Source organism: Pseudorca crassidens, chromosome 15 (assembly GCF_039906515.1).
Source record: "Pseudorca crassidens isolate mPseCra1 chromosome 15, mPseCra1.hap1, whole genome shotgun sequence".
Taxonomy (NCBI): Eukaryota; Metazoa; Chordata; class Mammalia; order Artiodactyla; family Delphinidae; genus Pseudorca; species Pseudorca crassidens.
The window spans coordinates 29,992,054-30,015,000 of record NC_090310.1 but is presented as its reverse complement, the minus strand read 5'-3'; the positions used below and the strand labels follow the sequence as shown (position 1 = coordinate 30,015,000).

Here is a 22,947-nt window from a genome sequence, read left to right as displayed (position 1 = left end):
CAGATGTGCAGGGGTGGGAGCCGCATGAGTGATTTTAAAGATCCCCGAGTGATTCCACGTGCAACAGAGTTTGGGTGCCACTGCTGTAAGGTTTAATTAGGCCTCTGTGGCAGACTCTAGCCTGCTGACTAACAGAAGGGTGCTCCGTGCCCACCCCTCAAAAAAACTGGTTTGGGGAGAAGTTGGAGCACCAGAAGTCAGTCCTGCTCAGCCCCTCTCTGCGTGAGGGCCGGGTGAGCCTGCGTGCTGGAGAGGATGTCTGCGTGACGCAGACGGCAGGCCCGAGGAGCTCTCAGCCTCTTGTTCTAAATTGCCACCTGGTAGCTCTACGTCCCCTCCTGGGAGAACTGCCAGACTTCTCAGTAAGGAGAACCGGCCTGGCTGTGGCTTCTTCACTGTCATAAGCGCTGATCCTCCGTGTAACCACCGGTACAGCTCTTTGGGCCCTCACAGGTCTCCAGTCATGTGTCCAGAGACCCTCCCGGGCTCCACCCACTAAGTCCAGAGTCCTGAGCTCTGCACTGACCACCGGTGCCCCGGCCATCAGTGGCCCTCACTGTGAGATGCCCTGGCCCACTCCCAAGGTGATGTGTCTGAGCTGCAGCCTCTTCAGGCGTTTGAACCTTCCCTTCCAAGTATTAGATGCGTAGCAGTAACTTTCCAGCCCATTCGTTCCACGAGGCTTTCCTGCCCCCTACACGTGGGGGCCAGGACGTCGAGAAAGCCTGGCAGTGGACGCCAGACCCTGCCTGTCCTTGGATGCCTGGCTGCAGAGAAGCAGGAGGCCCATGAGGACTCCCCACCCAGTGCAAGATGGAGATGCAGAGCCTGTTGCCCTCGGTGAGTCCCCAGTGCTGCAGAGCACTGTGTGGGCGTGTCCGCTGTGGATCTGCAGGGACCTGAGGTGACTCATGGACACTAGGCTCCCACACTGAGTGAGCCGGGAGCCAAGAGTACAGGTGGCCGGGGCACCCCACTCCTTCCAGGTCAGGGAGCTCCCAGGCCCTGGCTCACGCTGCCTGGTGTCACCAAGGTTTCCTGAGAAGTCATTCTCAGTCGGAGCTCCTGCCAGAAGTGAAGAGGGGCCACTTCCCACAGGCCATACATGGTCAGATCCCTGCTTTCTCTTTGGGTCCCTCTAGCCACGAGCCGCGCATGGCTAGCTAAATTTCAATTAATGAAAATAACATTAAGTAAGGCTAAAGATTCTGTCCCTCAGTCACACAAGCCACGTTTCAGGTACTCAGTAGCCACATGTGGCTGGCACGACAGAGAATGAAAAATTTCACTTTATTTTCATTTAAATAGCCACACGTGCGGGTGGCTCCCATCTTGACAGCACAGATGAAGGGCATTTCCATCAACGCAGAGAGTCCTGTTAGGCCAGTTGGGGGGATAAAGTCAGGAAACAGGGAAAGCACAGGTCTTGGGGTCTTTCAGAACCCCGGCTCTGTGTTCTGAGAACCCCTCAAGTGCCCTCATCTGTGGCCTGGAGGGCAGGTGCGGCAGTGATGATCACAGAAACAGTGGTTACTGGGCACTGATCCCCTGCTTGTTTAGTCTCCAGTGCCTGGGAGCTAAGTGCTCTCATCACCCCTCTTTACAGTTGGGAAAGTGGAGGCCCAGAGCCTGCCCTGCATGTAAGCCCCCAGCACATGGCAGGAAACAGAAACGGTGAGGCTTGCGAGCCTTGTCCAGCCAGAGCTGCACGTGGGGGTTAGAGGCACGGCTGCTGGAGGTGTCTCCGCCCACTACCCAGCGTCCAGGCAGACCTCCGCAGCCTGGCTGTCTCCTCTTTTCCTCGGCCCGTGCCTTATTATTTATCTCCTGGTGGACAGCCTGACTAGCTCCCACATAGAGAGCAGAAAAGGCACCGCCCGCCTTTTCTTTGCCTTCCTTTTGCTTGATAAATTTGAATCCATGGCATCCTAGCTCTGCAGACGTGCTCTGTGCATCAGGCTCAGGGAGGCAAGGGGTTTTCAGCGCCCACCATGCTGTCGCAAGGAGGTGGGTGTGCGGGGCTCTCAGCTCCCCGGATTCTGTGCTTCCTTGCCATCTGTTGCTCCCTTCTACCATCCCGCCCAAATCTCTGTCTCTCTTAACCTTTCCCTTTCTTTCCCTGTTGGTGGATTTCCTCTGCTAAGAAATCAGCAAAGCAGCCAAAGGCAGTGACGTTCACACAACCCAGCCAAAACGGAGCCACTCGGCTCTTGCTCTAAAAGCAGCCGTGTCTGAGCACAGGTGGTCAAACGTCGTTTCCCCGGCTGGTCCAGATTCATCCAACTTAGCATAGAGTGTGACCCACGGAGTCTTCTTACAGGATTGGGGTTTGGTTTTAAGTGGTTTCAAGTGTGTGGAGGCAGTTGGGTCTGACTCACCGTGGGTATTTCCTGCCTGGGGTCCTGGGAATTGACCGTACTGAAAATCACAGCGGCACAGCCTCGGGCAAGTGGATAACTCTGGCGAGGTCTCAGTTTTCTCATCTGTGACCTGTAGATGATAGTACCTTCTTCGTTGGATTGTTTTGAAGCACAGAGCCAGGCACTTATTAAAATTCTCAATAAACTGCAACTGTTAACTTTTGAAATTAGCATAGATGTGCATTTGCAAGTGGCACTTTTTTTTTAAATTGGAGTAGAGTTGATTTACAATGTTGGGTTAGTTTCTAGTGTACAGCAAAGTGATTCAGTTATACATATATATTTTTTTTCAGATTCCTTTCTCTTATGGGTTATTATAAGACATTGAATATAGTTCCCTGTGCTATACAGTAGGACCTTGTTTATTTTATATGTAGTAGCGTGTTTCTGCTAATCCCAAACTCCTAATTTTTCCCTCCCCACCCCTTCCCCTTTGGTAACCATAAGTTTGTTTTCTATGTCTATGAGTCTGTCTCTGTTTTACAAATAAGTTCATCTGTGTCATTTTTTTAGATTACACATATAAGTTATATCATATGATATTTGTCTTTGTCTGATTTCACTTAGTCTGATAATCTCTAGGTCCATCCATGTTGCTGCAAAGGCATTATTTCATCTTTATGGCTGAGTAATATTCCATTTTGTGTGTGTGCGTGTGTGTGTGTGTGTGTGTGTGTGTGTGTGTGTGTGTGTGTGTGTATATACCACATCGTTATCCATTCATCTGTCGATGGACACTTAGGTTGCTTCCATGTCTTGACTGTTGTAAATAGTGCTGCTGTGAACATTGGGGTGCATGTATCTTTTCAAATTAGAGTTTCCTCCAGATATATGCCCAGGAGTGGGATTGCTGGATCATGTGGTAACTCTGTTTTTAGTTTTTTAAGCCACCTCCATACTGTTTTCCATAGTGGCTGTACCAATTTACATCCCCACCAACAGTGTAGGAGGGTTCCCTTTTTTGCAAGTGAAACTTCTGAATAGTCTGTTTGCAGGATTTGCAAATTAACTTTTGAAGAGTCTCTTTATAAGCAGGGTAAGCGTTGCCTTCCCATTGTGTAAGCATACTTTATACTAATAGGTTTGTTCAAGTTATTTGTTTATGGTCTGTCTGCATCCACCAGACTGTGAGCTGTGTGAAGACGGGGACATTCTTCTTCACTCCTGCATCCTTAGTACTTGGGGCTGTAGCAAATACACAGTAAATATTGGCTAAATTGATAAATAAAGGACCGATTGGGAAACCTTATTAATTTTTTTTCATATCCTTAGTAAGCCCTTTTTTCATGTATATTATAAGTTCCAGACTGGGTCTTAATTAGAAACTTCCAATTAAATTCCTGAATTAAGTTTCAGCAAATAACCACAGGCAAAACCTTTAGTTGCCATGGCAATCTTCCCTGAGTCCCCAGTTCTGAGCATCTGGTTACACTCCTTGGTATGGCTTTAATAAACAGCCGTTACTGACAGGTTCCCCAGGTCCTGAAGCCCCGCCCTCCACCAGCCCTTGCTGCCTTGTTCCACGTACTCCAGCCCCCGTGAAGGACAGCAGTCTCCCAGACTCCTCATGTTCTCCTATGTCGCTGACCCACGGCTCACACACTTCCCCCTGCCAACTGCAACATATCCTTCAAAAGTCTGTGAGGACCCACCCGCCTTGAAAAGCTAAAGTAAAAGGAATGAATGAAGAATGAATTGCTTTCCTTATTTTGCTCTTCATGAATTTCATAGAGTGGTTCATGTTCAAGTTTACTTTCAAAAGAAGAAAAAGCTCAGAGGGGAAAAATAGTTGAGATTCTTGATTCTTACCTTGTTTGAAACGCAGTTTAGTAATTTTAAAGAAGGCCATCTGATTGGGTGCCTAGGATTATACAGAGTTAGCTGATAAGATTTAGTTTCATATTAACTGCATCACTTTATTTTTTTTCTTTATTTTTTATACAGCAGGTTCTTGTTAGTTATCTATTTTATACATATTAGTTTATATATGTTAATCCGAATCTCCCAATTCATCCCACCACCATCACCCCCCCCACCACCTTTCCCCCTTTGGTGTCCGTACGTTTGTTCTCTACATCTGTGTCTCTATCTCTGCCTAACTGCATCACTTCAAATCATACGCTTTGGAAGTGTTGTTCCAATGCCCAAACGTCTATCGATACTCAGTTTGAGCACTAGCGATTAAAAACAGAAAGCAGGCAGTTTGGTGTGTGAAGGATACAGCGTTTGTTTAAGCCCAAAGGTATGGCTTGTCTCCACCAGAGGTCTCCCATATTTTACTGTTAATGTTTGAAGTATACTGAATTCCCACCAGCTAATTAAAAATCAGGCTGCTGTGCCAGTAAGCATTCACTCTGTGAACTAATTTCTGCCAAACGGCCATAAATGTGTCCCCTGGTATGAAATTTAGATGTTCTTTCCCATCAGAAAAGAGGTGTGTGGTTTAGTCCCAACCTCTTCATTTCAGGGAGAAGGAAACTGAGGCCCGCCCGGAAAGGTCACTTGCCCTCACTGAGGCCACACAGCCTCGTACGTGCCCAGCTGGGATTCAGACCCAGGCCTCTTCTCGCTCTCAGCTCACTATTCTCACCAAACCCTTCATGCTCTCGCCGAGGAGTTTAGAATGCTAATTCTGTTATTCCTAGGTGACAGGCACTATTCTAGCACTTGACAAATATCACTGAGTCTCCACGGCAGCAATACTGTAGTGCTGTCATCACCCCATTTGATGGATGAGATACCTGAGGTCCAGAGGGTGGACAGCAGCGTGCTGAGGACCCGCACCAGGCAGTCTGGCCCCTTCCCCATGCTCTTCACCACCAGACTATGCTGTCCCAGGAGGCTAAGACCCAGAGAAAGGACAGATATAGAGGCAGGACCCAAGTGATGGGCCAGGGAATGCGTGTGGATGCCCCTCCAGACATTCTGACCAAAATCAGGCAAAGAGCTTGAAACCCCAAGGGACAGGTGAAAAGTGGGAGGCTAGTGCTAGGCCATGAAAGGTCAGATGCAAAACCGTATCAAAGAGGAACCCGCGAGCCCTCTGGAGAGGGATAATGGCTTGATTTGGCCTGAAGCACTGCTCTCTTCCCCTGCTTGGTCAATTTCTGGGCTTCTTTCAGGATTCAGTTAAAACTTCACCTCCTGCAGGAAGCCTTCCTTGACTCTGACCTGTGTTAGTGGGCTTCTTCTGGCCTTCTGCAGCTGCTGGCCTTTCCCTGCCACGGCCTTTGTCGCGTTGTAATGTAATGGTCACTTGTTTGGTCTCCCCCATGGAACACAGGAGCCCCTGAGGGGTGAGTCTTGCCCATCTCTGTGGACGCCTTTGCCAAGCACAGGGTCCAGCCTGGAGGAAAGTGCTTCAGAAATGTTGGAATGAAAAGTGTGAGACAGTGAAGGGGAAAGACGATATGAATGGTTCTATCTACAAAGCCATTTCCTTCTACCACCGTCCTGTCTAGAGAGAGGAGGGTCCTGGTTGGATATTAGCAAGACAGAACATTCCCCACCCAAGAAGGGCCTTGAAGGTCAAGCTCAGAGCCATTGACCAGAAGAGCCCCCTGAAGTCCAGCCAGCATCTGTGGCTGCACAGATCCCCCACAGATGCCTGTGTGACGCCCAAATATGGCTTCTCTAGTGACGTTAATAGTATAAATCCTGGCAGTTTTAACACTTGGGGGAAACACTCTAGCCCATGTCCTCTGCCAGAAGGAACCCCCTTCCTCCCACCCCTGCCCAAGGAGGGAAAATCCCCTGGGCCAGATCTGCTCTCTAGAATACCCTGTGTACTTTTCTGATGAAGTATCATAAAGAGGAAATCTGAGGGAAAGAGAAGATTCGGCCCTATCCTCAAGAACCTTCTGTCCAGAGGGAAAAAGGAGATGTGCCCACATGACCCAAGCAGAGAAGATCACAGGCCTTCTCTGTACCTCATCTCATCTGCTCCTCACAGAATCCCTGTGAAGTAAGTGGTATATCCATTTTTCAGATAAGGAAACTGAGGCTCAGAAAGGTCACCCAGAGCAGGGAGCTCCGTCATCCCTGTAGCCAAGTGTGTGGCACCCAGTGGCCGCCAGGCAAATGCCGGGTGGAAGAATAAAAGAAGGAAGGGGAGACGGAGCCTTCATATCCTGGGGAGGGGCCCAGGGCAGAGAAGTCTTGGGGGTGGGGGGCACCTGGGCTTCTGAAGCCCAGGGTACCCTCCTTCATTGGCTGCTGGGCTTCTGAGTAGCAGGAAGGAGGGAGCCCCACCCAAAGTCCATTCTGTCTCTCTCAAGGCTGTCTTGCAATGCACGGGGAAGAGCTTAGGTATTCAGATCTTTTCCATTCGGCTGCCTCAGAATTAGGTTAACTTTATTTACTCGTGCTAAACAGGGCCATTTTCTGAGAGGAAATTACGCAATGTCCTATGCAGATGTGGCATCTGGAGAGTGAGCGTCAAGATAAGTGTGATTGCCAATGTGTTATAAAGATCAGATCGCTGTGCCTCTGGTGGCAGGCTGTGTGTCACTTGATAAGGGGATATGCCATGCTCTACCTGGAATTGCCGCTCACTTGGATTCAGATTCTGGTAATTACATTTCCACCGAGTTGTCTGTCTGTGAACTTTGTTGAGTGCAAAGAAGGAACAGGGAATAAAGCACTTGCAAGTGGCGCATCCTCATGTAGGCTCAGAACAGTCAGAGGGAGCTGCCCCACACACATCTAGACATGTGGCACAAGAAAAGTCAAATTCTTGCCCTTTGTTCTCCCAAGAAGAGAGTCTCTTGAAATTTTCCAAGGGGAATGGTGAAGACAGACAGGGGATGGGTTTTCTTGGCCACTTTGTGAAAATCAGTCACATTATTTTGCTAAACATGACATGTGCTTTCCAACCAAGAGTGAGGAAGCAGCCATGGAAAACCCATCCTCGGGAAGCAGGTAGAACTGAGCCCGAGCCCAGCTCTGTCCCCAGCCTGTGCGGCTGGCCTCCCCAGGCCTTCAGCTCCTTGTCTGAAAATGGCAGCAGGCCCTCCCTCCAGCTAGTTCTTGCTCCTGGGTCACTTAATAGTCACCAAGGCACCAACCCATCACACGGTAACTGCTTGAATAATTGCTGAATGAACAAATGGCAGACTTATCCACCCATATCAACAAAGTGAGTGTTGATGTAATATCCTCGGTGGCCCTGGAATCCACTGGGTGCTGTTAAGATTCTACAAGGTTAAGAAATGCTACAAAGAACACTACAGGTACCCCTCAGGCCCCAACTCTTCCTGTTAAATTCAAACTCGGGAACCAAATAGATCTTCACGGCGAGAATTAATAATAACCTTTGATTGCCCAGCCTGAGTGTGTTACGCACGCTGCTGTGTACTTCTGCACCTTTCACAACAACCCTAGGTGGTCAGTTTTTTCCCCAACATTTTCTTTTAAAAAATTTCAAGCATGCAACCAAGATGACGGAATTGTATACGGAACACCCTGTACCCATCATCCACATTCTGCCACTAACAATGTACTGTACGGTTGACCCTTGAACAGCGGTGGGTCCACTTATACATAGATTTTTTTTCAATAAGTACTACCTCTATTTTCATTTTATAGATCTTTAAGTGTGGGGAAAAGTTTGTGTTGGATTAGAGATCACAGTATGTGGAATCAAAAGAACTAGGGTTTAAGTCCTGATTCTATCCGGTGTTCAGCTAGCTTCCTGCCCTTGGGTGCCATTTATCACTTCCTTTGTTTGTTTGTTTGTTTTCGTTTTTAATTTATTTTTATTTATCTTTGGCTGCATTGGGTCTTTGTTGCTGCGCACGGGCTTTAGTTGCAGCGAGCGGGGGCTACTCTTCATTGCAGTGCACAGGCTTCTCATTGCGGTGGCTTCTCTTGTTGCAGAGCATGAGCTCTAGGGGCACAGGCTTCAGCAGTTGTGGTGCGTGGGCTCGGGAGTTGTGGCTCGCGGGCTCTAGAGCGCAGGCTCAGTAGTTGTGGTGCATGGGCTTAGTTGCTCTGCGGCATGTGGGATCTTCCCAGACCAGCACTCAATCCCGTGTCCCCTGCATTGGCAGGTGGATTCTTAACCACTGCGCCACCAGGGAAGCCCCACTTCCTTTGTTTTTGAGGCAGAAAAAGCACTAAGTGGATTTTCAACTGCACAAGAGGTCCGCACCCCTAACCCCCTTGTTGTTCAAGGATCATCTGTACTTCTTTTATCACATGTCTACTCTTGTATCCAGCCATCAGCCCATCTTTTCTTTCTTTTTCCTTGTTATTTTTTTCTTTTTTGCAAAGTCAGCTGCAGACATCAGTACCCTTCTCCCTAAAAACATCAGCATACATATGGTAAAGTAGAGCAATACAGGCCTTTTATTACCCTGGCCTACAGATGAGGCAACCAAAGCAGTCAGGAGCTCGGGGTCAACACAGCTAGAAAGTGGCAGGGCCACATCTCAACCTCAGGCAGCCTGGCTCGTGACTGTTCCCTGCAGCCATCCCTGCCTTTCGAGCTGTAGTTATGGGGTGGGGAGCAGAGCTAGGTGCCTTGGGAGTGTTTCAGGCAATTGTCTCTTGGAGCTCTGGGGGAGGGGCCGGTGGCAAGGACACCGAAGGCCAGGTCATCAGTGTGGGTTTGGGGATAGCCTGGTGATCATGGATAAAATATTGGAGCTGAGCACAAGGTGACAGTTTCCCTGGGTGGTTGGGTTTCAGTACATATCCTAAGACCTGCATCCCTGATTGCTACACCTCCTTGCAAACCCGAGGAACACCTCTACCTTTCCCCCTTTATTCTTGGAGGGACAAGACTCATATACCTGGCAGTAGAAATTGCCAAGACCTGCTCTCCATCCAGGAAATATCACACTTTACATCTGCCCTGTGCCGTGCTGGGAAGGAAGGCTTTAGGGAGCTTCAAAGAAGACACAGTAATTGATTGCTACTTGCAGCAAATAACCCATAAGCTGTTGCTGGGTTGATGGAGAAACAGTTACTTAATTTTCTTCAAAGGATTGATTGGACTGTCAGGAGACGCAGCCAACCTAATTGAGTGTGTGCTGGTTCACACCCTAAGTGGGAACCGTCACATCTCTTTCTCCTTTTGATTTCGGAATGTCATGGGCCGTGCGTGGAGTCTCCCCTTGGTGCTCAGAAGGCTCCAGAAGGTCTGGGTGTCACCCGTACAGGACCATTCTCCTCCTTTCTGGGTCTGTAGAATCACCAGGGCCCGGTTCCCTGTCACCCAGCTCTGCCGGGTTACATTTGAATCAGCACAAGACTTCCTTTTCTTGGCACTCAGAGTAGCTCCCAAGGAAATGCATGTGACTTTCTCATGCCCCAGAACGGCTGTCGTTTTCAGTTTTGTAGCAGATGTTGATGGAGTGGTGACATCTGGGAGATGGATTGCAGTTTCCCAGAGGGCATCTGATGGACTGCCTTGTACCGCCTGTGCCTCCCTCTCCTCCCAGACCTCCCCCAGAGAGCCTGATGGGGCCCGATGATTCATCAGCTGCTTCCCAGCCCTGCATTACTGGTTAAGGCCTCTCCCCTCAGCTGCATCCTGTCATCAGAGAGCCACGCCAGGCTGGTTTTCCGTGGAGTGGCTGTCAAAGCTGTATTCAGTGCCACAGGGTACCTTCTCTGTCTCAAAGGGCTGCCATCTGCCCACTAGTCTGAAGGCTTCATGAGGGCAGGGGCTCGGCCCATCCTGCTCGTACTGTATCCCTGCACCTGAATGGAGCCCCAGGGCGGCAGGTACCCAGCGTGCCAGAAAGAGGAGGTCCCAGGGCTGCCACTAGAAGGGGCCGCCAAGTGCCTGGTGAAGGGGGACCTTGCCCAGGAGCACACAGCCGGTTCACGCCATCAGCCACCATGAGATCAAACCCCTGGGACCTGCCTGCAGAGAGCTCTGGTCATTTGACTGTCCCCCTGCTGGACCCAACCAGTATCCTTCACCCTTCAGATCTAGCCGGGATCAGGGGTGCCCCCTTCTCTGAGGGAAACAGGGGTCGCTCCTCTCTCTGGCCCCATCCTGAAGACTAAAACCCCAGGTCACAATCAGCTTGTTCAGGATGCTGTGAAGGCTGCATGTTCCCTCTGGCTTCATAGCTCATCACATTGTGTCAGCCATGTGCCGTTGGGGATGTTACTTGACATCCTGCAGTTTGTGTCCTTGGGAATCAGTGAACCCGCCTCATAGGATCCCAGGAACTTGTCAAGTTGGAGCTCAGTGCCTGGCCCACAGAAGTACTGGTTGTGGTGTCAGCACAGAACTGCTGGGGGCAGGGGAGGGGGCCCTGTCCAAAGACAGCCCTGACAGTCTTTCAGCATGTGGTTTTTGAGAACCACAGGCCCGAATGGCCCGGCATCCCCCCTGGACGCGGCCACCAGCTCCCAGGGAAGTCAGGCATCTCCATGTCTTAGCTCTCCCTGCAAGGGCCCACGGTCCCCTGCAGTTTCTTCCTCACTAATCCCTGGCACACCTGCAGGTCTGGAAGAGAAACCCAGCCTGCTCTTGGATCCAGAGAGAGGCCAGGACCACACATTCCTTGCAAAAGGGCTCAGATGCTTTTCTGCTCACAAAGGAAATCCTGGTCTCCTATTAGCTGTGAAAGGTCCCTGTGGGCCTGTTATCTTAGAATCCCAGGGTAAGCCTGCCTTTCTCAAGGAATCTGTACCTTGTTCCCAGCCCTTCCTGACCTCTGATTAACAGAAGGCACCTGAAAGACTTGGTAGTGTTTACAGAGTTGGTAATCTAAACTCCAGCTGTGGTGGTGTTCCAAGAATTGGCCCTAAAGCCCAGGGTATTGGATTTCAAAGCGCTGGAAGTCAGCTGGCCTAGAAATCCCACTGTAAGGATAAAGACCTCGATTCTAAATGTATCTGCAGCCACCAAGCCAAGAATTAAATTACGGTATTGGCATCCATACTTTATTATGAAGGGATCATTTAAATACAGCAAAAGTCAATCAGCCCCATTTATTGCTCAGTAATGAGCTATGGCCTGTCAGAGGGAGCTGTGGAGGAAGAAGGCTTCAGCCCGGGGGGGCTAAGAGGACAGCCGTTGCAAAGTCCTTTGCCTTCAGTAGGGGAGGACCAGAAGATGTTAGCATCTCTGCATCCAGTGATAAATACTTCTTCATCGCCTGCCACTGCCCAGCCCCGCTCCTGTGGGTACAACAGTGAGTGAGACAGGTCAGGCCCTGCCTTCTTGGGGCTTCTGTCCAGATAGGGAGCAGGCCCCAACCAGGGAGGAAGGAGTAAACGGGACCCTTGGAGGCTGGCAGGCGTTAGGGATCAGCAGGGGGCTAAGGTGGGTAGATGTGGTGGAGAGTGAAGGGGTGGCTGGGTCCATCACCCCACAAGAGTTCTGAGAAACAGCCAAAAGCCATGATTTAGTTTCTCCCTCTGAAGAGCCTTAGTCTAGAGCCTGCATCCAGCAAGCGTGACTTTACCTCAGGCGGAGGGGTTCTGACCAGTGAGTCAGGGCTCCAGAAAAAGTCAGGGCACTTCCAGGCAACAACCACTGCTGTGCTGGGTGCGGCCCCAGGCCTCCCTCAGATCTCTTGATGGTCCTGCCAGGGTTATAAGTAACCTGAGATGCAGAGAGGGAGGTGGCTTGTCCAGGGTCACACAGCTTTTAATGGCAGAGCTGGGATTTAAACCCAGGTCTCTACAGCTCCAAAACCCAAGCCGTTCTTACCCAGACAAGTTGCCCTGATTCTGCACTTCATGGCAAGGTGGCTCTTTCAAGCTTTTTCCTCTTCTCCTACTCTCTCCCAGCATCTTAAACTTCTGTTGGAAAATGGCTGCACTCCTTTCCCTTCATGCTGCTAAACACTGCAGGACCTTTCGTGCATCCACATCAGCCCTGGGCTGTTTCTCCAGGCTGGTGCTCCATGGTGTGGTGTGCAGCCCCTTGGTGGTGCTGGAAGAATTTTAGAATTTTAAGTGTGCCTGGATACAGTACTAAATTACACTAAATCACAGTTGCAATTCTCTATTGCTGAGTAACAAACCACCTTAAAATTCAGTGGCTTAAAACAACTACCGTCATTCACTTTGCTCACAGATCTATAATTTGCCCAGGGCTCAGTGGGAATAGCTTATCTCTGCTACGCATGGTACCAGCTGGGGACTAGAGGATCAGCTGGGGGCTGTGGGTCCAGGGCCTTGGTTTCTCTCAGTGGGTGTCTCCATGCTTGCTTGGGCTTCCTCACAGCATGGCGGATAGGTTCCAAGAGCATTTTCATGACCTTGCTTAGAAATCATACAGGATCGCCTCCACTGTACTCTGTTGGTCTAGGCAATCACAGAGGCCCACCCAGGTTCAAGGAGAAGGGACACAGACACTACCACCTGATGGGAGGAGGGTCAAGGTCACACTGTAAGAAGAGCACATAGTGGGGGAGCTATTGCTGTGGCCAACCATAGAAAGTATAGTCCACAAGAAAATACGTTTCAGTGCCCCTCGGGTCCTTTCTGTTACATCAAGGAGAAGGTCTCAGATTGGTACTCGTTTGTCTTAGAATTTCTCTAACTCCTGGGACTCCCTTTTTATCAAAAGAGCAGGCTTTAGGCTATGATTTAATAAAAAGATCTTTTCAATCTATTTTCATGATCACCTTATTTATTGTAAGTAATTCCGCTTTTCCATTCATTGTAATGATAGGAAGTTAACTTTTAAAATAAATTTATTTTGGTAAAACATGAGTGCTTTCAAGAGAAAAATTGAGGACAAGTTCTACTTTGCTGCTCTAGATTTACTCGCACATGAGCATGTGAATAGGAGGTTCCTTTGTCTGCTGTAGCAAAAGTTTATAAACAACCTGAATGGCCATCAGCTGGGGAGCTGTGAAATCATTAAGAGTCACAACTGCAGTGGGAGAGAATGCAGCTATGAAAAATAGTGAGGCGCGTCCCTGCGTGCTGATGTATCACCAAAACGCGGGCTTCATTGGTAAAAGCAAAGGGTGTATGTGGCATCTGTGAAAGGCAAGGCAGGGGGTGGGGGGTACAGCTACATGTACACTTGGAAATGCAGAGTGGACAGATAACAAGACATCAGTAGTGGTTGCCTCTGCAGAAGAGGACTGGGGAGATTTACCATCCACTATAAAAAATTCCACATCTTTTTTTTTTTTTGAAAATTGACCCGTTTCAATCTCTTGAAAACAAAAACACGACACAACATCAGTTTTGTTTTTTTGTTTCGTTTTCTTTTGTTTTGCCATCTACAATTCAGTTATATCTAAATTCTAAGACCAGAGTCCCCTGCCCAGAAGCAAAGAAAAAATTCCACACCTTTTAAAATAGGAACATGCTAATGTATTATCTATTCAAAGAGATTGATAAGCTTAATGTCTTCAAATAGAATAAAGTGACAAATCTTTCCCCCTTTCAAATAAATGAACCGAAAGGCAGTGCCTAAGGGTAGGAGGAACACATCACCCCTCCCTGGAGGGAGGTTCCTTCTGGTCCTGGGGTGCAGTGGAGACGTCTGTCATCCCACCTGCTCTGCCCCTAGGGCCCGGTCCCTCCCCACATGGAGACTTGGTCTCCATTATGGTTTGTGGTCCCGAGCCCCAGCATCCCTGCCGGCCCCCAAGCCCCTTGCGGCAGTGCCAAGCCTCATTCTTCACGGTCTGGTTCCCTAATACAGGATCTAACACCCACACGTTTGTTGAACTGGGTGCCAGAGCTCTTCAGCTCACACATCTGGCCAGTTTGGAAACGTGCACACCTGTGTGCCCAGAGGCGCTGCCGGTCTCTTGCCGTTGCCCTGGTCTCCACGATGGTCACTGCACTTCGGGATCAGGGAGAGCGGCCGGCCGACAGCTGGGCCTGGTGCTGCTTCCCAACCCTGGCTGGGCCCCGGAAGGACCTGAGGCCCTTTGTGTAGGAGAGTCACTTTTTTTTAAATTTAAGTACACAAACAACATACCTCTTTGGAAAAATCAGAACACTGCATATAAATTAAAACGACTTGACCCCTCACCCACAGTCCCACCTCCTCCCCTCCAAAGAGATAATCACTCTGCACCCTGCCAGACATTTTCTTAAACTTTTCTTTTACACACACATACTTGAGTCCATAGAAAATATGCAGTGTGATTTTGTGTGGTTTGATTTTATACAAATTGTGTCATGCTGCATGTGTCATGCTGCAACATTTTCCACTCAGCAGCACGTTCTTGAGACTAAACCTTGTTGAAACATCTAGAGATCTCATTCTTTCCTTGTTATTGCCATATGTTTTTACACCGAATAAACATACATTTTTTAAAAAAGCTTTCCCTTCTCACCGGACATCTGGGTCATTACAGACCGAAATCCAGCTGTCAACATCCTTGTTCCTGTCTCTCAGCCCACGTGTGTGTCTTCCTGGGAACATACCAATTGCCGGGTCATAGAGTGTGAAACTTTTAGTTTTAATAAATAATGCTGATTTGCCCTTCAAAATGGCTACGTTAATTAATTCTACAAGCAGCGTTTGAGAATGTCAGTTTTTCTGTGGCCTCCCCAGTACCTGATGTTATCAGCCATTTTTATTTTTGCCAGTGCGGTGGGATCCAGTTCTCATTTGTCTCCTGATTTAGCACAAGGGGGAGCACCTGTGTGTGTGTTCATTCTCTTGTTTGTGAATGGCCTGTGGAGTTCTTCATATTTTCTCCTTTATTCATCTTTTGCCTTTTAAAGGTATTTTGCAAATATTTCCCCTCGTCTGTTTGTGGGCTCGTCTGTTATCCGTGAGGTAAATTTTAATTTTGAGGTAGTTTATCAGCCTTACACTTATTTATTCATATGTGTGGATCCTCGTTTCTTTTTTAGAGAAATCCTTCCCTAAGGTCATATGGATAGTCTGATAAATTTCTGTCAGTTTAAAAACTAAAGCCCTCGGCCCCACCCGTTTTGAAGTGAAGTTGGTGGGGGAAGGACGCAGGAGACCCAGGTGGGCCGAGAGATTTGAGCAGTGCCAGTGTAGGGGTCGCCCGTCACCTGCACGGGCCTCCCCCGACCACAAGCCAATCCTGAGAGGCCCCCACGCACCCCGACATAGCCGCCCGCTTCTGAGTCCTCCCCACAAGCCTGCATCCCTCGCTCCCGCTACCTGGGTACCCGGCACGCCTCCGCCCGGCTCAGAGTGAAATCCACGGGCGCCTGCTCGCAGGCAGCAGGTGAAGGACTTGGACCGTGGGCAGAGCTGGGCCCCGTTCCACAGCTCTCTCTCCTGGGTCCTCCTCCGACGGGAATGCTCACAGCCAGCATGTGGAGCAGCTGAGGGGAGAGCCCAGGGGGTGAAGGCGTTTCCTAAGATGCCGCCCCAGGGGCCCGCAGATGTCACCCCAGCCAGACTCCCTTGATCTCTCTGCAGGGTACCCATATGCCCTTCTGTTAGTCCACGGAAGCCGCTTCATTTCTCCTTAACTGCCCCCACAGCTGCTGAAAAGCCAAGGGCTCCCTCCCTCTTGGAGCCATCCTGTCTCACTGGTGACGGTTGCCTCTTAGTTTTCTTACAAAATCTCTCACGGGGCTTTGATGTCTCAATTGCATTTCTGAAAGTTGTTCCACTTTGGGGTTTTGTCCTTCCTTTTTTGTTCTTTGTGGCAGAGGTGGTAGGTCTATTTTTGCCCCTGAAGTCCCTAAGGCCCCTGGGCTTTGTAAAGGGGGTTGCCTGCCGACAGACCCCACTGACACCAACGCCCTGGCTGTGCCCGCTTTCCCGGCTCTCACCCGCACATGAACCTCTTCTGTGAATGTGGGGAAAGAAGAGCCAGGTTGTCCTGTTGAGGGGGGAAGGGAAGGGGGAGAGAAAGAGAAAGGAAAAAGGAAAGAAAAGGCATCCTTTATGAGTTTAGTTTTCTCTTTTTGAAAAGTAAAAGATTCTAATTGGGGAACATGTTTTAAGTATTGAGTAAAGAAAATAAACTCTACCTACCACAAAGAAAATGTTTGTAAGAAAGAGTGTGAGGACTTCCATTTCTGATAATACAGAAGACTAGTGTCTTCCATGTGGAACTAGAAATTCCGGATACAGTCATTTTTAGAACTCTTCTTAAATACTTGGCTGGACCCTTGGGAAAGGGAGGACGTTTCTTGCCCTCAATAAGGGAATGTGCAATCCAGACCGTTGAGCCTGTCTGGTGCTGGTGTTTGCCACGGGGTATCTGGCTGTGCCGGGTGGTCATATGCTGGGGAGGAAAGACAGAAACACAAGGTCTTTCGAAGCTGAGACGATAGACCGGAAGGCATCCCATGAAGCCAGGATCTCAGACGGATTATGCTCTCAGAGGGTTAAACTGAGGTAGTGTGGGAGGTGGGGGGAGGGGGAAGAGGAGGGAGGGGAAAAGAAGATGGCAGAGGAGAAATGTACCTATCATCCCTTAGACCTAAATAAAAAGTAAAAATGGAGAGGGGGTGTGTGGCGAAACCTTGGCAAAATACCTGAGCCCAAGGGTTTTTTGTTGTTGTTTTGTTTGTTTATAAATTTATTTATTTTATTCATTTATTTTTGGCTGCGTTGGGCCTTCGTTTCCGCATGCAGGCTTTTTCTAGTTGCGGCGAGCAGTGACTACTCTTCATTGCGGTGTGCGGGCTTCTCATTGCAGTGGCTTCTCTTGTTGCCGAGCACGGGCTCCAGGCATGCAGGCTTCAGTAGTTGCGGCACGCAGGCTCAGTAGTTGTGGCTCGTGGGCTCCAGAGCACAGGCTCAGTAGCTGTGGCGCACGGGCTCAGTTGCTCCGCGGCATGTGGAGTCTTCCCGGACCAGGGCTCAAACCCGTGTCCCCTGCATTGACAGGTGGATTCTTAACCACTGCGCCACCAGGGAAGCCCCTGAGCCCAACTTTATCACATGTGCTTGGGGCCAGAATTGTTACTATCTGTGTTACCTTTCCCCCCAACCGGCCACCAATAAAATGAAGCCAAATATTAGGTCACAGAACGTATTGGGGTGATGAAAGTGTTCTACAACTGGAGTGTCACCGTCAGTGCACAGCTGTAAATTTACTAAAACTCAAACTGTACACTTAAAATGGGACAATTTTATGGTATATAAATTATCCCTCAATAAAGCTGTTTACGAAAAAAAAACCCACCTACCATTCTTCTAATCAGGACTGTCGTTTTGTTTGTTTTTTTTTTTTTTTTTTTTGCGGAATGTGAACCTCTCGCTGTTGTGGCCTCTCCCGTTGCGGAGCACAGGCTCCGGACGCGCAGGCTCAACAGCCATGGCTCACGGGCCCAGCCGCTCTGTGGCATGTGGGATCTTCCCGGACCGGGGCACGAACCTGTGTCCCCTGCATCGGCAGGCGGACTCTCAACCACTGCGCCACCAGGGAAGCCCTCAGGACTGTCTTTTAATGTTTCAGTATATTTCTCTGTGCTTGTATTTCTTTGTAGGGATACTTTTTTTTTTAACATATCAACATCATAGTTATAAAGTTTTTATCACCTTGTTCATTGAAAATTGTAATGTCTTTTCCAATGCCATTGCAGTTATTTGTAAATAGGATTTTTTACTTGGGTCTGTAATACGTATTTCAAAAGTACATGTTGAATACTTTCTCATTTTAAAATAATTTCAAGTAATACAGTGGTATAGAGGGCAAAAATTAAAGTTCTCCTGTTGATACCACAGACACACACACACACACACACACACACTCTCCCACCCACCCCAGTTCTCACTTCCCTCCCCATAGGTAACCACAGTTCACAGTTTAGTTAAACATAATTTTTAAATGGGTATATAATTTTCCATATGATGGGAAAAAAATCATACTCAAGTGGTTCCCCTATTTGGGGGCATTTAGGTTGTTTCCTAGTTCAGCTGTTTCTTTTAAAACATGTTACAGAGGGGCTTCCCTGGTGGCACAGTGGTTGAGAGTCCGCCTGCCGATGCAGGGGACACGGGTTCGTGCCCCGGTCCGGGAAGATCCCACATGCCACAGAGCGGCTGGGCCCGTGAGCCATGGCCGTTGAGGCTGCGCGTCCGGAGCCTGTGCTCCACAACGGGAGAGGCCACAACAGTGAGAGGCCCACATACCACCAAAAAAAAAAAAAAAAACATGTTACAGAGGGTTTCACTGGAGGGAACTCAAAGCAGACTGTATATTTAATGGCCCTGCGTTACTCTGGTGATTTCAAAGCCATCAAGGACAAGCAGTAAATTAGACCTCAAATCTGGGAGTAACTTCCAGCTAAGAGAAGGGACCGAGCATAAGCTGAGGACCCCCTGCTAAATGCTTTACCTACCTGTTCTCATTTTAAGGCATCAGACATCTCAAGATAGGGGACATTATTCCCATTTTACAGATGGGAAACCGTGGTTTAGAGAGGCCAAGAGCCTTGCCCCAGATGGCGCATCATCTAGTGTAGAGCTCGGCTCTAAGTTATCAGACACCAAACTGAGGTCTTGGTGATTCTATAACCGAGCGAGGGGCTCTTCCTTTCCTGTCTTCACTTAATCTAGGTGAACGCCGTCACAGGTGTAAACCACCAGCGCCTGCAGGGAAGCACTGAAATGTTACTGGGATTCCAGATTTGTTGGTTATTTTTTTAGCTACAGGTGCAGTGCCTAATCCACAGCTAACATTGTACTGATGCTTTATGTACTTTATCTGAGTTAGTCCTCACAAACAGTGCTTTGAGTGGGAGGGGCATGATCCCCATTTTTCAGATGAGGAATCTGAAGCCCAGAGAGGTACAGTAAGTTGCCTACCATGACTTGGAGGAGGGACTCAGACCCAGGTGTGTGTGACTTCCAGCCCAGGCTCCGGTGCCAAGCTGCACTGCCCGGCAGAACACAAGTCAGCTGGAGTGTGTCCGTCAAGCTGGGCAGCGGACTGCACCTCACTATGCTCTCTGTCCCCCTCTACCACAGACAACAGCGACCTGATCGCGTGCACGGTGATCACCAAGGATGGCAGCATGCTCCAGCGGTTCCTGGCTGTCGACATTTACCAGATGAGTTTGGTGGAGCCTGACGTGTCCAGGCTGGGCTGGGGAGTGGTCAAGTTCGCAGGCCTTCTGCAGGTACGATGGCCGAGAGCTCCGGAAGCTCTTCTCGGTCGGCTGTACAAACACCCACAAAAGTGTATCTTTACGGTCAAGTTCTAATGACATAAGGGCCACATGAACAGATTATCATTGACAAAAGTTAGAATACCTCACAGATAAGAGCCTAGTCCCCTTTGACCAAAACCCAATTCTGACTCCTCTCATCCATTATCAGATACGGTGCTTTGCCGAATATGTGTATGACTATAACTACATGTACTGTTTTTAAAAATTGTACAACATATAGTTGGAATGGGGTGTGTGTGTGTGTGTATTTTTTATCCTGTCACATTGAATGTATTGTAAACTTTGCTTTTTTCACTCAACTAATGTTCTGGAGAACTGACTGTGTTAGTCTCTGCAGGCTTACTGATGTTCTTTTAACTGCTTCCTGACCACACACCAAGGCAGAGTTAGCCAGCACCCTGTGGCTGCTTCCAGCTTTTTACCCTTACAGACAGTGCTGCCGTGAACAGAATTGCCCTGACTTCCTTGTGCACTTGGGCCAACGTTTCCCTAGGGAAGATACCAAGAAGTTGGGCTGTGCCTATTTCCTCTCTAGAATGATTGTTGCCACTGGTGATTTATGGACGTTCCTGTGTCCTCCACCTCTCCAGCAGGCCTGGGCTCTAAACTGTCAAACGTCAAGCTGGAGCGTGGGTTTTCTTAATGTTTGTCTAAATGATGGGTGACTAATGCCAGCTAGTTGGTCGAATGAAGCGTGGAACCAGATGAGTTGAAAACAGCCTCCAGCTCACGCCCTCCCCAACCATCACCCCCGCCAGACCCCTGGGCCCTGAGTTGCCCTGCGCTGAGTCCGTTTCCTTGCTGGGCAGTCCTGGTTGCTGGCAAGGCCTTGCTGGGGCGACCCACATCCACCTCTCCAGGGCAACCCACTCCCCAAGAGGACCACCCACGTGTTTGAGGATGCTGTTGCAACCATTTCCCAGCCTCCTCTTTTTCAAGATCTTTCCATTTAAAAAAGGTCTTTTACAGAAGGTGGTGTGAGAAGCAGCTATCTGAAGAACCTCTCATTTAGAAAAAGACTTCCACGTACGAGACTGTCCATTAGGTGACTTAGTGCTTCTTATTTATCTAGGTTTATGATCAATTTCCTTTAGAATTTAGTGTCAGGAAAGTGTTTTTATCCCTCAAAGGATTAACACATGTCGTCCCTCAGACAATGGAAGGCACATAAACCTTTTCTTTTGGTTGTCTTCCAGTAGCTTCCATTTGTCAGGCCATTATTACATGCCAGCCTCTCTCTCTGTCTTAAAAGCATAATATCTCATCTAATTCCCACTGCAACATTTTGTGCCAGATTGAATGCCTGTGAACAGTATCTGTCTTGCTTCATGAGCCTTTTCAACATTTTCCCCACCTTTCTGACTTTCATGTCTGTCTCCTGTCTCCTGCTTTTATCTCAAACCTTACTTAGTGGGAAGCAAATTCTTTGCACAGAATCCAATCTGAGGTTTTAGATTGGATTTGTCCTGAGGATACTTGCTGTACGTGAGTTCTCCTCTACCTTTCAAGTGTAACTTTCTTCAAACGTCTGCTAAGTGGTCCTCCCCTGTTCCTTTCTCGGAGTTAGCTATTTCCTTTAGGGACCAGGAATTTGTCAGAGACATACAAATGGGAGCTAAGGATGCCCCCTTCTTAAGAGAAGCAAGGAAGGAATTGTTACGCTGGAGGAGATCACACTGGAAAGGACTAGGAACTTGGGTTTGTTATCTCTAGTTCTCCGAAGCAAGAATTGTTGGAGTCTGTTGGGCTCCCTGAGGCCCCATGTAGAGGCTGGTGTCCCGTGTGTTTACTAGCTGCTTCAAGTTCTCGCGGGGATGGAACCGGCCGCCACGGCCAGCATCAGCCACTTGAGCTGTCTGTGCTTCCCACCGCTCACTTCCCGCCAGGCCTGGCCTGGCCTGGTTTGTGCCCATCCTTGACTCTCTCAGACTTGGGGGGCTGATGGTCTCCTCCAGAGCAAAAGCAAAGTTCAATCTGGGGGACCTCATTCTAGATGAGACGTGAATCCACAGCTTCCGAGCAGCTACCTTCCCCCTGAACCTAACAGACACCCTTTCTTTGGCCTCCTCCCCCCGCAGGACATGCAGGTGACTGGCGTGGAGGACGACAGCCGCGCCCTGAATATCACCATCCACAAGCCTGCATCCAGCCCCCATTCCAAGCCCTTCCCCATCCTGCAGGCCACCTTCGTCTTCTCGGACCACATCCGCTGCATCATCGCCAAGCAGCGCCTGGCCAAGGGCCGCATCCAGGCGAGACGCATGAAGATGCAGAGAATAGCTGGTGAGTGCAGCCCCGGCGGGTGTCCTCTCGGCAGTGGGGCAGCAGCTGCCACAGGCCATTAGCATGACTCTCGCGTTGACCTTGAGAACCCTTGTGACTCCTCTAGAAGAGGAAACGTATGGTTCAGGAATGAGTTGTGTTTTGGTGAGAGAATGGAGAACCTTGAGTGTTTGGTTTCTACAAGTCTAGGGCTGCTTGGAAGAGGCAAGCCCTCCCTCCCAGGCAAGAGGCAGCTGTCAGTGTGGGACGACGGTTCTCCCTCCCGCACACGGACGTTCTCTAGCATATGCCTGCAAAGCGCTTCGACGTTCCTCTGCCACCTCTGACCCTTAAAACAACCCTTGAGATGAGTAGGGCCTGTTCTGCCCATTTTACAGAAGAGTAAACTGAGGCTCAGTGACTTGCCCACAGCCACGCAGGCAGTTAGTTGGCAGAACCCAAACACAGAACTTCCTACACTAAAGCCCATCCCTTCCTCCTCTCCGTTCCCAGCTCTCATGAGAGGCAGCCCTGCCTGGTGAGGGGCCGTAACCCAGCACTGGATTCGGAAGTGTTATTTCACATTGCACCGGGACTCTGGTGAATCTGAGGTGGCCCTACACCGCCCAGTGTCAAGAAGACCCCAGCTTTCTTAGAAGTGAGGGCACTGAAATGAGGGCATTCCCTTCATCAGGGTGGAAGGCACAGCGTCCTCCTCGGGGAAAAGGCGTTCTGTCAACTCCTAAAATCACGAACAGCCTTTCACAAGAAACCAGTGCCTTTCAGCTCAAGCACCAGTGGTCGTTCTGGTGTGGTCACTGGGAGGCTTTCCAGTCCACTGGGAGAGAAGGGGAGCGTTCTCGAGGGGTCACCTAAAAAGAAACACTTGGAGGGCAGGGTTTCTGGATATCGCGAACTCAGTCATTTCCTGCACGTGCCCCGTTGATTTGCGCAGGCTTGCATCCCATATAGTCCTCATCTTATTTCTCACTTAGCTGAAACTTGGCCTCCAAAATCATTACAGAAGCATTTTGTAATGTGCAAAGTGACTTAAATCATTCAGTCCTTTCTCTTAAGATTTATTTCCAGAGGGTTGTTTGTTTTTTTTTAATGTAAAGCAATTTCTCACAGCTGGCATCAAGGCTAAATATTTCATTTGAAAATTGAGAATTATGCCGTAAAGTGGCTGTTAGAACTAACG

At 49.2% G+C, this 22,947-nt stretch overlaps 1 protein-coding gene across 5 annotated transcripts in view; it reads left to right on the top strand.

Annotated features, from left to right (window-relative positions):
• The window catches only part of CLEC16A (C-type lectin domain containing 16A), a 207,772-nt gene that overhangs the window by 131,740 nt on the left and 53,085 nt on the right, over positions 1-22,947 (top strand). For all 5 annotated transcript variants that reach the window (XM_067706637.1, XM_067706638.1, XM_067706636.1 and 2 more), the window contains exons 19-20: positions 19,282-19,433; positions 21,563-21,767. In XM_067706637.1, coding sequence (XP_067562738.1) covers positions 19,282-19,433; positions 21,563-21,767 — 357 coding nt within the window. The remainder of the gene's footprint in view (positions 1-19,281; positions 19,434-21,562; positions 21,768-22,947) is intronic.